Source organism: Panthera uncia, chromosome D2 (genome assembly GCF_023721935.1).
Source record: "Panthera uncia isolate 11264 chromosome D2, Puncia_PCG_1.0, whole genome shotgun sequence".
Taxonomy (NCBI): Eukaryota; Metazoa; Chordata; class Mammalia; order Carnivora; family Felidae; genus Panthera; species Panthera uncia.
Window position 1 is genome coordinate 50,878,473 of NC_064818.1, and position 16,835 is coordinate 50,895,307.

At 37.8% G+C, this 16,835-nt stretch overlaps 1 protein-coding gene across 3 annotated transcripts in view; it reads right to left on the reverse strand.

Annotated features, from left to right (window-relative positions):
- The window catches only part of IDE (insulin degrading enzyme), a 114,983-nt gene that overhangs the window by 38,872 nt on the left and 59,276 nt on the right, over positions 1-16,835 (reverse strand). For all 3 annotated transcript variants that reach the window (XM_049646384.1, XM_049646383.1, XM_049646385.1), the window contains exons 5-11: positions 13,636-13,758; positions 7,656-7,768; positions 6,582-6,744; positions 5,349-5,441; positions 4,827-4,918; positions 2,952-3,032; positions 822-925 (exon numbers count right to left, since the gene is read on the reverse strand). In XM_049646384.1, the coding sequence (XP_049502341.1) occupies positions 822-925; positions 2,952-3,032; positions 4,827-4,918; positions 5,349-5,441; positions 6,582-6,744; positions 7,656-7,768; positions 13,636-13,758 (769 nt within the window). The remainder of the gene's footprint in view (positions 1-821; positions 926-2,951; positions 3,033-4,826; positions 4,919-5,348; positions 5,442-6,581; positions 6,745-7,655; positions 7,769-13,635; positions 13,759-16,835) is intronic.

A 16,835-nucleotide genomic window follows, 5' to 3' on the forward strand; every position in this document is an offset into this window, starting at 1 on the left:
GAGGGAGACACAGAATCGGAAACAGGCTCCAGGCTCCGAGCCATCAGCCCAGAGCCTGACGCGGGGCTCGAACTCACGGACCGCGAGATCGTGACCTGGCTGAAGTCGGACGCTTAACCGACTGCGCCACCCAGGCGCCCCAAGATGATCTATTATTATATTTCATTCATGATAACGACATTATGACTACATTTTTTTTTTTAAAGGTCTTCACGTTGGGGCGCCTGGGCGGCTCAGTTGGTTGAACATCTGACTTTGGCTCAGGTCATGATCTCGTGGTTCGTGGCTTTGAGCCCTGTGTCAGGTTCTGTGCTGGCAGCTTGGAGCCTGGAGCCTGCTTCAGATTCTGTGTCTCCTTCTCTCTCTGCCTCTCCCTGACTTGCATTCTGTCTCGTTGGTCATGTAGTGACTCGTAGTGACTCGCTCAAGTTTAGTATTGCTTCAATGTACTATTCTTTTTTTTTTTTTTTTTTAACATTTACTCATTTTTGAGAGACAGAGAGATAGTGTGTGAGCAGGGGAGGAAGAGGGAGAGAGGGAGGGAGGGAAACACAGAATCCAAAGCAGGCTCCAGGCTCTGAGCTGTCAGCACAGAGCTCAAAGCAAGACTTGAAATCATGAACCATTAGATTATGACCTGAGCCGAAGTCGGATGCCCAACTGACTGAGCCACTCAAGCGCCCCTTCATTATACTATTCTTTCTACTCTAATCATGCTTCATAAAAAGTTTAAAATCATTTTATTCACAATTCCAAATTTTCAGGTTCTAATCATTATTGAAAACTTAGTATGCAACAGTAAAATATGTACAGTGACTCACCGGACATTTTCTGGTCTGAGCTTATCAAGAACCATCTCTATTAAGTCAGGTCTAAATTCTTCCAGTAAATATTCAGCTGTAAGCACTTCTTCTAGGGGATAATACTTATTAAAAGGAAAACAAACAGATAAGTTAAATGTGCAAGGCAACTATAGAGTCTAATTTATTAAAGCAAACAAATCTCTAACACATTAAATCCACTATTTTATACCCCTCACATCCTCCTCTAATTAAATTTTACTCCACTAGAAACATTTTTCTCTTACCACACCTGAAGCAGTTTCCTGTTGTAGGATGATTTTGTAGTTAATCCCCAAATAGATTTACATTATAGAGAGCAAAATCACATTTTTTTTCCAGGGAGAAATGTAGTATTTCTGGCTAAAAATTGAATACTTGTTAATAAAGAAAATTTGACAGTGAAATGCTGACATCTATAAGATTCTTAATATAAAGTACATTTCTATAAACAGAATTTCCTCTCAAATTTCTATGAATGAAATCAGAAAAACATTTAGAAAGTTTTTGTGGGGGGGAAATGGCTTATACTTTCGGCTTGTGAAGAAAAATAATGTAGAAGATGCTTTTTTTAGTAAGAGCAACTTCCAATATACTGAGACAGCCTGTTTCATTCATTCAACAAGTATTTAACAAACATCTACTCTGTGCCAGGTAAGACAGATGATGTCCCTGTTCCCTAAGGAGTTTATATATATATATTTTTTTTGCATACAATAATAAGTTCAATAATAACAATAATAATTCATCTGGGGATTAAGACTCAAGTTTGAACTAAAATACAAAACAACAATTAACATGTAAGTCAGGAGAGGGAGTGATCAGAGTTTTAAAGTTTTGTTTTAATTTTTTTTTTTAACGTTTATTTATTTTTGAGACAGAGAGAGACAGAGCATGAACAGGGGAGGGGCAGAGAGAGAGGGAGACACAGAATCTGAAACAGGCTCCAGGCTCTGAGCAGTCAGCACAGAGCCCGACACGGGGCTCGAACTCACAGATCGCGAGATCATGACCTGAGCCAAAGTCAGCCGCTTAACTGACCGAGCCACCCAGGCGCCCCTAAAGTTTTGTTTTTTAATTCCAGTATGGTTAACATACAGTGTTCTATTAGTTTCAGGTGGACAATGTAATGATTCAACAATTCTGTATATTTCTCAGTGCTCATCAAGATAAATGCACTCTTAATCTCCTTCACCTATTTTAGACAAGGAGCTTATATTCGGATTGGGAGGGAGAAAGACAATAAACGAATACTATCATTATAGTGATAGGGACTATGAATAAGAAAGGGGCAGAGCCATGACTGGGAGGTCAGGGAAGGTCTCTGTGAGGAAGAGACACCTACCCAAATGATAAGAACCCAGCCCTGCAAAGACAAGAGACAAGAGTGTTCCAGGTAGAGAAAATGGCAAATACACAAGACCCCAAAAGGGAATAATAAACTGAATGCTTGAAGATTAGGCAGGAAGGCAGGCAGCCAGTACAGCCAGAGAGGATTGTGAATGGGGAAAGGTGGGTTGGGGAGTGATACAGAATATGGTCGGAGAGACAGGCTGGGGCCAAATCACCTTGTAGGCCAAGGTGACATTTTAGATTTTATTCCAATTCTGATGGGAAACTACTGAAGGACTTGACACAGAGAGGTGAAGCAATCTGATTTTGGTTTTCAAAAGATTATTGGGACTGGAAAAATAAACTGTAGCAGGGGACAAGCGGGAAAACAGAGATAGGGATCCTAGGTAAGAGACCATGATACAGTCAAGGCCAAGACATGACGGTAGCTCAGACTAGGTGGTAGCAATGGAAATGGAGAAAAGCAGATGATCTATACAACTTTCACATAATTAGCAACTGACACACTGTAGAACTGAAAAATATTTAAATCCAATAAGCAGAATGCCTATGCAATGAAAAATACTATAGATAATTTTTAGGATGATGAAAATCATGATTTTAAGCATGTTTTGACATCAAAGTTTGCCTGGTTGCTACAAAGTCTAAAGTTTTATCCTGCAGCTTCAATTTTTATCATTCACGTAGTACTGAAGATAATATATGCAGGATCACAAAAATACTCTACATACCAATGTATATGTAAAATAACAAACTTACATGCAATATTCCTGCAATCTTAGAGGTATAGCCCCGTGGCCTCTCTTTATCTTTAAACCGGAATGCAACAGCATTCAAGTCCTAAAAAGAAAAATTAACCCAATTACACATAAGTCACCCATTATTTAGAAATACTTTCTTAAAAAAAAAAAAATTCTTTAGTGTTTAGTTTGCACTATAGACTTTCTACTCCATATTTAACTTTATCATAGTTTCTGAAAAATTGGCTATGCTTGATTTAGAAATGTATAGAATATGAATGAAAATAAGCAATATAGAGGTGTCTGGGTGGCTCAACAGTTGAGCGTCCAACCGCAGCTCAGGTCATGCTCTCACAGTTTGTGGGTTCAAGCTCTGCATTGGGCTCACTGCTGTCAGCACAAAGACTGCTTAGGATCCTGTCCTACCTCCCGCTCTGCCCTCCCCCACTGGTGTGCACACATGCACTCTCTCTCTCAAAAATAAACCAACATTAAAAAAAGGAGGGGGGGCACCTGGGTGGCTCAGTTGGTTAAGTGTCCGGCTCGTGATTTCATCTCAGGTTATGATCTCATGGTTTGTGGGTTCAAGCCCCACATCAGGCTTTAGGCTGACAGCACTTGGAGCCTGCTTGGAATTCTCTCTCCTCTCTCTCTGCCCCTCCTCCCGCTTGCACATGCGCTTTCTTTCTTTCAAAATAAACTTAAAAAAAATTTTTTTAAATAAGTAAAAAATAAAAAAGTAATTTAAAAATAACTAATACAGACTATGATTTCTTTAACCTAAATTGTTAAACTATTAGAGAATTAGGAAAACTATGGAAGAACCTTGCAAGATCAACAGTTGCACAGATGATGATTTTGTTGATCCATTCAGAGAAATGCATCCAGGTTAGAAGTTACTGTCCAAGCAGCAAGTATTCCTTTAAACTTTTATCTAAGTAAAAAGGATTTCTCTTATCCTAAAATACATTTCAGAATCTCAATAGGTCTTAAATATAAAGTACATATTTTTAAAAATAAATAAAAGACAGCGAGGCCTTTCCATACATACAACAATAAAATCACTTTTAAGAACACAATTACACAGGGTCACCTGGGTGGCCCACTTTGTATCGTGTGTCCCCCTCTCTCTGCCCCTCCCCTGCTTGTGCGCTCTCAAAAATAAACAAAAAAAAAAGAACATAATCATATATAAAACAATTCACTATTTCCTTTTTAAGTTTATATATTTTGAGAAAGAGAGAAGGGGGATGGAAGGTAGAGAGAGGGAGAGGGAGGGAGAGAGAGACAGGAAGGGGGAAGGGGAAGGGGGGATGGGGGAGGGGGAAGGGGAAGGGGGGATGGAGGGAAGGGGGAGGGGAGAGAAAGAGAATCCCAAGCTGACTCCATGCTCAGCAGGGAGCCCAATGTGGGGCTTGATCTGGTAACCCTGGGATCATGACCTGAGCTGAAATTGAAAGTTGGACGCTTAAATCACTGAGCCAACCATCCAGGCACCCACAATTCACTATTTGTTTGAAAGTATGCTAGAGATTTTTGTCACCAGATCTGAAAACAACAGAGGCTCATGAAGCTTCAGGCAAACAGTAATGTAAGCCCTGACAGATACAAGCTCAAGAAACAGCTGGCTTTCTTCTGAGGGATAGAAAGGCAGTTTCTTTTCTCCTGCAAAGAAAGGTTATGTGATGCCTTAGCCCTTAATTGTGCCCCAGGTAGCCAATCAGAGTAGTATAAGCGTTAACTAAAGCTACTACGCACTGCCAGATTTTTTAGAGTTTAAATAACAACAAAACCCCCCAAAACTTTACAAGTTTCACTAGGCTTTAAACTTAATTCACATATCTATGTTTTCTGAAGTTTTTCCTTAAGAAAAATTTTGGTGAAACAAAATTACCTTGCACTCTTGGAAAACCCATTCTTGAGGTCCTTCTGCACGTAACTTCTGAATGTATTGAAACATGTGCAAAATTATATCTTCAACATGTACTGAAAAAAAGGGGCACACTTAAAAATCATTCAGTCCTTGAATGCTTCAAAGTACTGAGCTCACTCCTAAGGTACAGTCAGGTAAGTAGAAATGGAATCCTCACTTCCCTGAGACTGATTTTAGGGTGCCAGACACATGGCCCTTCAGACTCCAGGGTATATGACAGAAGGGACTTTGGGGAAGTTAATGAGCCAATGAAAAGCCAAGTACACATTTCACAAGTGCAACATAATGATCAGTTGTTAAGGAGGAAAAATCATCCATGAAATGAAGGCCAAGTTGCACATGAAAAATACAAAGGATGAATTGCACGAATTAAAGGTTTCATGGCTTTACAACATAAAACAGATCCACAGCATATAGAAGTTAAAAAATATATATATAATAAGAAGTCAATTTTCATTCAAAATCAAAAAGGTCAATACTTACATAATCCTTCCTCAGTCAAGTCCACATTAATGATAAAAAACATAAAACCTCGGGCTCCTTCCTTTTGCCCACCAACAAGAGTATTTACCCAGCCTGTAACATTCAAAGGAAATCAAAACAGGATTGTATGTGTGGGTTCTTTTAAGGCAAAGAATGTTATTTTTAGTCCATACTATATGTCTGCAAGATATCAGAATGGACCACTTACAGAAAAGATCAGAAAAACTTTAGAAAACCCGTTTCAGGCACTGTAAAGACTCAAGGGATTTTTTGGGTTGGGAGCTTTCCTCAGGACTCTTCAAATCAGTTCTCCAGGCAAGAGTAGACTATTGTGCTTAAGTGTTATGTAAAATCAGAGCCTGAGTTGAGAGGGGTCTTGGAAATCATCTAATGACTAAATTTCAGTACACCCTCTGGTGTGATGGATAAGAGCAGGCAAGTAAATAATGTGTACTGTCACTTCACATAGATGGTAAAGAATATCCAAACTGAGCTTTTACTTTTTAACCTCTCTGTTCTTTAAAACATGTACCACAATATCTTTTCAAATATCTAACTTTCACTGCTCAATACTGAAGGGTAAAACAAATTCAGCTGGGGGGGGGGGGAAACCCCAGGAGTGCCTGGGTGGCTCTGTCGGTTAAGCATCTGACTCTTGATTTCGGCTCAGGTGATGATCTCACGGTGCTGAGATTGAGCCCAGCATTGGACTCTGCGCTGGCACGGAATCTGCTTGAGATTCCCCCTCTCCTAGGGGCGGCTGGGTGGCTCAGTCGGTTGAGCGTCCGACTTCGGCTCAGGTCATGATCTCACAGCTCGTGAGTTCGAGCCCCGCGTCAGGCTCTGTGCTGACAGCTCGGAGCCTGGAGCCTGCTTCAGATTCTGTGCCTCCCTCTCTCTCTGCCCCAACCCACTTGCATTCTGTCTCTGTCTCTCTCAAAAATAAACATTTAAAAATTATAAAAAAAAAAAAAAGATTCCCGCTCTCCTTCTCTCTCTGCCCCACCTCCACTTGCGTGCATGCACACACGTGCGCTCTCTCAAAACTAAAAATAAGTTAAAAAATAAAAACAAAAGCAAAAAAACAAAAGCACACTAACAACCACCATCTCACTCTCCCATAAACCCAAAACAGTCTCATCCAAAAACGTTCTTTCACACAAAAATATTTAGGAGAAAATGAGAGCCATAGTAAAAAGATGTGGAGCAGTACACCAGTGGCCAAAGACTTACCCTTTGATTTAAGTTCTGATAACAGACTTCCAGGACCTTCATGCCCAATGAGATGACCAAGATAATGGCCAGGATTTGACTTGTAGTATTTCTGAAGGTCAGGTATGGGAAATGTCACATAAAGATTCCTAATATCCTTAATGGGTACTATTTTGTAAAGTTGCTAGAAAAAAAAGACCACAAAAGATTAGCTATACACAACTCCCACTGAATAAAATATTTACAAACTATGAAGAATACAGATTTTCATGGAAGAATCCCAAATCCAAAGGAGAATCAATTGCCAGAGTAAACTGTATTGTCCACAAAGAAATAAATGGCCTGGGCCCCTTCTTCTTCTTTTTTTAATATAAATTTTAATTTTTAAAATTTATTTATTTATTTTGAGAGAGAGACAGAGAGGAGGAGAGACAGAGGGGAAGAGAGAGACTCCCACATAGGCTCTGCGCTGTCAGTGAAGAGCTTGATGTAGGGCTCGAACTCACAAACCATGAGATCATGACCTGAGCCAAAACCAAGAGTCGGATGCTTAACGACTGAGCCACCCAGGCACCCCTGGCCTAGGTTCCTTCTAAGTGGAATTTCATTACAGTTGGTGTGCAGCCCATGTCCAGTCCCCTACACCATGCAGCTCAATATGCTTGCCTTCTGACCGTGGATAACAGTTTCTATAGTTTGTCAAAGCTATAACTACCAAAATTACTTTTAGCATGCAAAGATCAGATATATATTGGTATCTTTTTGGTGATTCATATCCCTGTAAATGTGAAATTGATTTGATTATCCAAACAGATGTTAAATAAACTATATAAATAAAACTTTCAAAATTATTCATCTACTGTTTGGTAAACTAGGCATATATTATGTCCATAAAGTAAAACTATATACATATATATATATATATATATATATATATATGTGTGTGTGTGTGTATATATATATATATATATCAAAATAAATATATTCTCTCTCTCTCTGTATATATATATATATCAGAATATATATATTCTCTATATATATCACAAATACATTCTGATACATTCATATATATATATCAGAAATACATTCACTTACTTTAAGATGTTCTTCTTGGAAAGGGTGTTCAGGAAATTCTGGCAATGGGACATTTTTGTTCTCTACTTCAGAAAATAACTTTACCACCAGATTAGTCAGGTCATCTAAAGATTCTATAAGAAAACAGACAATGAAAATAGAACTTCAACTAATCATAACTTGACAGGTAGTATTTAAAACCTTAAGATCATATATACATACATAAAATCACTACAACAAAATACTTTAAACTTACACAATGTTATATGTCAATTACATCTCAATGAACCTGGGGGGAGAAACAGAACAAAACCCTAAGACCTCCTGAAAAATCTTTAGGACTATTAAGAAGAAAACCTACATTTTTTTTTTAAACTGCATCTGATAAAGTTAAAGCACTCTGTTAAATCTTGCCAGAGCCTATATAACTTCTAAAGCTAAGTAATATGGATAATAGCTCACACATGTCTAATAGCTCTTTACAGTTTAAAAAAACTGCTTCACAAATGTTATCTTGCAATAAATTTAAAACAAGTATTAAAAACGATAATAATTGGTTACATTTGGAAAACTATTTGATCTACAATTGCCAAAAGGCACATACTAAACCATCAGCTGATAAGATTATAACATTTACTTCATAAACAGACACAATCTAAGCCCATTGTTAACAGTCAAATGTAAGTGATTTTGTGGGGAAAGAGTATAAAATGGTGAAAAGAACCCTGGGTGGGGAGATTAGAGGACTTGGATCCTGACCCCAGCTTCACCAACCATGTCAACAAACTACTCGGACAAACTGGTTAACTATTTCAGGTTCTGTAAAATGAGAACACTGGGTAAGAGGATCACAAGTCTCTTCCAAGGTCTAACATTACATGATTCTGTATCATAATGTGCCAAATTCACTCAAAGACTTGTTAACTGTCGGTAGAATTCCATGGCTACTTAAGTTATTCTTTATCAGCTACCTATATTCTTTTATAAAGAGTCATGACTGAAAGGCTTATAAAGCTGTATGTATAATATGTTCACTGCAGCACTGTTTATAACGAAAACTGGAAATGACCTAAACATCCCTGAGCATGTGAATGTTATGACATGTCTATACATTAGAATTTTATGGGATCATTAATAAGAGAGAGAAGTCTATGCACTCATATGAAAATATCTCAAAGCTCTATTAAGTGAAAACTGCAGGCAATCTCATTTTTTTTTTTTAAGATTTTATCTTTAAGTAATCTCTCTACCCAACATGGGGCTCAAGCTCACAACCCTGAGATCAAGAGTCACATGCTCTACCAACTGAGTGAGCCAGGTGGCCCTCAGTTATTTTTTTAACAGGCATATATATATATATATATATATATATATATATATATATATATGTAACAGGCATATATACATATATATATATATATGTAAGTATACTAACAAAATTCCACTTTTGAAAGTATAACAAGAAATGACTTAAGGTGAGATCTTTGAGGAGAGGATATTGTCATCACAGGACGGGAGGGAAAAAAAAACCCTGATTTCCATTTTATACCCATGTGGGATAAAATTTTTCCCCTGTACACATATTTCTATTATTCAGAAAATTAAAGGGCACCTGACTGGCTCAGTCCATTGAATAAGAGGCTCTTGATCTCAGGGTTGTGAGTTTGAGCCCCACGTTGGCTATAAAGATAAAATCTTTAAAAAAAAAAAAAAAATCAGGGGCGCCTGGGTGGCTCAGTCGGTTGGGTGGCCGACTTTGGCTCGGGTCATGATCTCGCGATCTGTGAGTTCGAGCCCCGCGTCGGGCTCTGTGCTGACAGCTCGGAGCCTGGAGCCTGTTTCGGATTCTGTGTCTCCCTCTCTCTGACCCTCCCCCGTTCATGCTCTGTCTCTCTCTGTCTCAAAAATAAATAAATGTTAAAAAAAATTAAAAAAAAAAATCAGAACGTGAAAAAAGGTTATCTTTTTATAAACAAGATAACCAACTACTCACCTTGATTCTGTCTCCTCAAGAATAGGTTATTTATAAATAGTATAAACATTCATCACTTGTTACTGTCAGGAAGCATTTGGATCAAGTAAGAAATTTCCCTTGATATTCTATGACCCATTTTGAACTTTTCCATGAACTCTTTAGAGAGCACTTAACCACTATTTGAGATTTGCCTTTCTATAGTACAAAATTCTCTTTTAAACTTATGAATGCGGGCATTTGCACTTTATTTATAAAATGTACATATTTTTGCTTCAAAATTTTTGACACGTATGCAGGACCTCGAAATGTCCAGAGCCAAATAAAAGGCAGACCAGTGGCTGCTTGTTACTTGACATGTGAAGTCAGGAATGGAATGCATATATTTAGGGCAAGAGATGTAAGAGATCTCTTTATCCACAGATGGAACATGGGACTTGAAACAAGGTGGGCAGTAAGCAAAGGTTTATCAACCTGAAGTGCTGAGAACAGCAAGGCCCTTTACAACAAGGTCCTACCAGGTGTGCCCTTGAAGTATTTCTATCCTAAAAGCATAAGTTCACAATGTAGCTTTATAAAGGTAAAGCAGCCATACAATACTGCAGTCTGTCTTCTCCACTAAGCAGTGAGCTACCAGACAGGGAACAGAGTCCCTTTGTCTTTACATCATGGGGACTTGGCAATCCCAGTGTTTGTACTTGATAGTTACCTATTTGCCAAGTTTCCAGGTAATTAGTGCTGCCACAACTAGAGGGATGGTCCCATGGGAGAACAGAGAAAAACTTTTTTGTCCCTTTGTGACAGAGATCCTTCCACATGGTTACTCTTTCTCTCCCCTCATCCTAGAAGAAGGAGCGGATTTTCTATTAATCCTCTGAGAGATCCTGTTTCCTCCTCAAACCTTTTACACTGCAAGGACACTTCTCCCAGGGCCCCTAATCAAGTCCACTGAACTGAGCACAAGTCAGTCACTCTAGGAGAGTGATGTGTGTGCAATCGAGGAACTGAAATGTCTGTTTCTCTTAGACACTCTCACTTCCACTAAACAGAGAACACTGAAGGCAGGCTTCCCGCCTGATTCATCTGTTGTCATTATTACTTGTCCAATTAAGTGCTTACTGAAATCAAGTGCTTTTTGTCTCAATACAACATAGACAAAAATACTCCCAGGACTAGGCTCTAAATACCAAGTGATATTTAACACTCTAGACCTAGTTACCGTTAGCAAGCACACAGAATTAAAGATATACTTTTTTTTTTTAATTGGCTTTACTTCTTGGACCCATTTTATAGCTTGGTTCTTGTTACCAACTTAAAATGTATTTGGTTGTTTATTTCCTACCTACAAAAAGTCACATTTGCCAAAAGTAGAAAACTTACCACAAATACAAAAAGAAGAAAACAAAAGTCGCTCATAATCTCATGATTATGGGAAGCTAAAAATAGCTACCATTTATGGAGCATTTGCTGTGCCAAGCATTATGCTAAACACTTTTTCTGCATTATCTTGATTAAACCTCACAACAGGTATGAGGTAGCACAACTCCATTTTAAAAAAGCAAAAACTAAAGGTCGGAGATCTGAAGTAACTTTGTTAGCTCACAGCCACATGGCTAAGTAGGTGGTATATCTGGAATTCAAACCCAAGTTGTCAGAGTCTAGAGTGTCAGTTCTAAACTGCGATATCACATTAAATTTCTAGTATATGTTTTTCTATTTTGTCTTATGTATATACCACATATGTCTATTAAAAATAATTTTTTATAAATCCCCAAATGGGATCATACAGCACATAGTTTTTATAGAGTGTTTTCGTTTTCTACTGGACATACATATTTACCATGTGCATATGATGTGTCAAACACTAACTCAGGCACTGGTGGCAAAGAGTGAACAAAACAGTTTCTATTCTCAAGTAAATTACCTTCTAGTGCAGTGGGCAATGAAAATGAATAGTATTTCAGGTGGTAATAAATGTTGTAAAGAAAAATAAAGCAGGTAGGAGAAGAGAAAGTGGGAAAAGAGATGCTATTTTCTATAAGATGACCTATTACATAGCTATAACATCATTATTTAACCTATCTTCAATTAATGAACAATCAGATTGTTTCTAACTTTTTGCTAATAAACACTATACTGACAGAAACATTCTAGTGCATCACCTTTTTGGACAACTCTAGTTATTTCCTCAGATTGCATTTCTAGAAGTAAAAATAAACTTTTTAAGGATGATGCATCTTGTTAAACTGTCCTCCAGAAAGTCTAGAGGAACTGCATAAATTGTATACACTACCACCAATACAAACGGGCACTGCTCCTCCATAATGAGTATTACTTGAAAACAAAATTATGGTAATTTAACAGAAAGAAACACTTTATTATCTTTAGTTAATCTGCATTAAAATTTTTTTAATGTTTATTTATTTTTGAGAGAGAGGGAGACAGAGTGTGAATGGGGGAGTGTCAGAGAGAGAGGGAGACACAGAATTCAAGGCAGGCTCCAGGCTCAGCTGTCAGCACAGAGCTTTACGCAGGGCTCAAACTCACAAACTGTGAGATCATAACCTGAGCTAAAGTCAGATGCTCAACTGAATGAGCCACCCAGGCACCCCTAGTTAATCTGCATTTAAAAAGTCAAATCTTTGGGGTGCCTGAGTGACTCAGTCAGTTAAGCGTCCGACTTTAGCTCAGGTCATGATCTCGCGGTTTGTGAGTTCGAGTCTGCGTTGGACTCCGTGCTGACAGCTCAGAGCCTAAAACCTGCTTTGGATTCTGTATATCCCTCTCTCTCTGCCCCTCCCCACTCATGTTGTCTTTCTCTCTCTCATTCAAAAATAAATAAAAACATAAAAAAATTTAAAAAAAATGTCAAACCTTTATATGGACGCAGCCCAAGTGTCCATCGACAGATGAACAGATAAAGAAGATACAGTACAAATCTACAACGGATTACTCAGCCATAAAAGAGAGTGAAATCTTGCAATTTGCAACATGGGTTGAGCTAGAGAGTATTATGCTAAGTGAAATAAGTCAGTCAGAGAAAGACAAATGCCGTATGATTTCACTCATGTAGAATTTAAGAAATAAAACAAACAAGCAAAGGGGGGGAGAAAAAGGTAGAGAGAGACAGACACAAATCAAGAAAAAGACTTTTAACTATAGAGACCACACTGATGGAGCTAGGGAGGTGGGGGGGGGGGCGAGAAATGGGTGAAACAGGTGATAGGGATTAAGGGGTGTACTTTTGTTGTGATGAACACCATGTGATATATGGAACTGTTAAGTCACTGTATTGTACACCTGAAATTAATATAATACTATATATTAACCAACTTGAATTAAAATAAAAACTTAAAAAAAAAAAAAACTTTAGGGGCGCCCAGGTGGCTCAGTCGGTTAAGTGTCCAACTTCGGCTCGGTCACGATCTCACAGTTCGTGGGTTCGAGCCCCGCGTTGGGCTCTATGCCCATGGCTCAGAGCGTGGAGCCTGTTTCAGATTCTGTGTCTCCCTCTCTCTCTGCCCCTCCCCTGTTCATGCTCTGTCTCTGTCTCAAAAATAAATAAACATTAAGAAAAAAATTTTTAATAAGTAAATAACTTTAAAAAATAAAATTAAAAAATAATTACGTAAATATAAAGTCAAACCTTTGTTGTATATATTTCAAATTGTTTTCCCAGTGTACCATCATCTGCCTCTTTTTTTTCCCATCTGGCTTTTAATCTCGTTTCTAGTTTTCTGAATTGTTATAAGATCAAATCTGTTCATCTTTTCCTTTATACTACCTTTCTTTGCTTTTATATGTGATTTATATTTCCCTCAGGTCTCCATTTTAAATCATCTGTACTTCTTCTTAGAATATAGAGTTAAAAACAAAATTCCTCTCCACATATTCTCCAACAAGGAGATCATTTTCTAAAGCCTCTCAGCAGATAAAAGGCCGTATCTTATATCCTTTCAAAGTATATTCTTATATACAAATGGAAAACTTAGATTATCCAATTCTATGAAAAATTTCAAGGATTCTTACCTCGACCTAACACACAAATTGCCATCAAGTTTGATGAATAATAAGTAGAATGGAATTTCAGTAGTTCTTGCCTTACATCAATGCCTTCTTGGTTTGGTCTAGTCTCCAAAGTATATTTGTTTCCTGAAAAGGAAGAAAAACATTTCTTAGAAAAGGAAAAATACATGGACTTTAAAGTTATATTACTCACATTGCTGTAAAGTAAACTTAAAAAACAAGAGTTCAAACTAACAGATATAATGATTAGTTAATATGCCTGAAAGTAAGCTGGATAAACAGGATAGAATAGTACAAATTAGTAACATTTTAAACTATAGAGAGTTTTCCCTCAGGAACTTAAAGTGCTTTATGAAAATTATACACCTTAAAATCCCTATGAGATAGTAGATATTATGAGCACTCATAAGACAAAATGAGATCTACATGGCCTCCATTCACACTTACTTTAATTTTCAATTCCCTATGTACTCCATAATTAATTGAGGAGAGTCCTTGAGGGATCTTTTCGGAACTTACCAAGTTACTTGTGGAAAGAAATGTACTATTCTTGGCTGAAGCATTAAATTTGTGATGCGAATTCTCATGGATTTGATCTAGACTGGTAAAAATAGGATGCAATGCTATTTTTGTAAGTCTCAAGCAATGTATATAGTGTACCACTATGAGATCTCATGAAATTTAATAACTCAATTAGGGTGAAGCATGCAAGTCAAAAGCAAATGGTCACAATCTGTAAGCACTACCTTTCTAACAAAAATCTTGCAATTTAGGGACAGAGAGACAGAATTCTAATGACTGCTGTCTCCCCCAAAATGGCACCTTGACTAGAAATATCCTCAAATCCTAAAATATCCTAAAAATCCTAAATAGCTTTTATTTATTTTCATCTGCAGAGATGAAACTATGGCAGAACACATTCTTTATATGTCCCCTCCCCCCAATTGGGTCATTAGAATGGCTGCTGAATTGGCATCTGAAGAGTCCCTCTCCTCCTGAATCTGGGTATCTAGAGAGAGCCACCAGATGGCGTTCCTAAATCCATTGTTTAGCACTGTACAGCTGCATAGTCCTGAGCCAAGATTCACGCCTGAATGCTTGAATCAACAGATCTAGTGGAGAGTGTGTGCAAACAACAGCCTAGCAAGAGCTCATTAACCTTTTTCTAGTCACAAAAGGATCAGATATGCTCATATTCACTAGCAGTAGCTTGCTAGTCAAGTTTTCAGGTTCTTAACAAATCCTCTCAAGTTCACACTAAAGATGTGTTCTACTTGGGGTCCTGAGACATCCCTTCACTTTACCTGAGGGACTCGGATGTTTTTAAAAGTATTCAGAAGAAAAAGCACTTTTTCCTGGGTAATGGTTTGAAGTTCTCTCATATTAAGATAAAACTAGATGGTGCCTTTCTTTTATACTAATAGAAGATTCCAACAGCCTCAATTCCAGAGGGACTACTCCATACAGCTTCTTTAGTCATTTACTCTGCCAAGCTCAGATTCCTACAATATGTGAACTAAGAATGACAAACTGAGAGACTCAAATCTGGAGAAATTTAGTTTTATTTTAACAGGCTATAAATGTGATAGTGTGAGACCAAAACCAGATTTTTGTCTAAATGTGATCTGATTTGCCTATTCACAATCAGGTCAATATTCTGGGTTAAAAAAAACAAAACAAAACAAAAAACCCTCAAATCAAAGCTTATGAAGACCAAGACCATGGCCCCATTTAGAACTGAAAAGTTCCTTCAGGTTGACCAGCTCTAACACATTCTGCTTGGATTTTAATGTATCTGAATATCCTACCATTCTAGTTTCTATCCTTTATCTTTAGACCCACTTTAAAAATAGAGGTAAAGTAGGAACATACCCCAAACATAATAAAACACAGATCATGGCAAAACACTGGCAATGCTATATTCAAACGAGCCAAAGAACCCGACAGAATACTAGACAGCAAAGAGAATGAACAACCTACTGTTTATACACAACAGTATGGATTAAGTTCACAACCTTAAGGTTGAATGAAAGAAGCCAGACACAAAGAGGATACACTTTTTCATTTCATTTATACAAAGCAAAAAAACAGACAAAACTAATCTGGGTTATGAGAAGCCAGACAGAGGTTACCCTTAAGGGATGGACAGTGACTACAAAGAGGCAGAAAGACGGCCAGTGAGGTGCAGTTAATGTTCTGTTTCTTCACTGTCTGCTGGTTCCATATTGTGCTGTTTTTGAAAATTCAAGGGTTCATACATAAGTAATAGCAGTACATTAATTTAACTGATTCTTCAAATAGCAGCAAAGGTAAAAACAGCAATAATTTATCAGAACCACACACACTTTCCTGCAAATTTACTTCAACAAAAAGTTAAAAGAAAAAAAAAGAGCCAAAGAAGCCATTATCAACAACAGTCTAGCTCACCTGAGGTCCAAAATCTTAATGATACAGGATCTCTGACCAAACTGCTAAACAGAAGCTCAATCACATTTGCTCAATCTATTTGCTATAAAGAGATACCATTCTATGAATCTACATACTCATTTCTTTGCTGCCTACACGTTTTCAGTTTTTCTAATATGTGATGACAGTAGGAAATTATGGTCCATTTGGGAACACAGCCCAGATGGCTGTTTCATATCCTTAGAGGTACCTGAATTAGAAAGAGGAAGAGGAAGAGGTTCTCCACTATGACTCTCTTGGGATCAGGATAATCAGCTCTCAATCCATTGACAGAGAAACATGGATACCAGGTAAAAATGAGCCAACCAAAAAATTTTCTTAATAATTTTAAGAATAAATACATACATACAAAGCATTTTATTTGGCAAGTGGCTGAAGAAGATGTCAAAGATTCAAAGCATAAGAAAGAACTGACTGGCATACCATCACTGGCTTGAAGAGAGAGGGGACTACATAGCAGGGAATGCAGGTGATATTTAGGAGCTCGGAGCAGCTGAGCATGGAAATGGTAAAAAGGAACTGAATTTTGCCAATGGTTAAGAATGATGTTGAAAGATGTTTTTCCCCAGAGCCTTCAGAAGGAAACTTTATGTGGTCAGTATCTTGATTACAGCCTTGTGATGCCCTGAGCAGGGAATCCCATGCTATGTCAGACTTCTGACCTACAAAACTGTGAGCTAATAAATGGGCGCTGTTTAAACACACACACACACACACACACACACACACACACACAC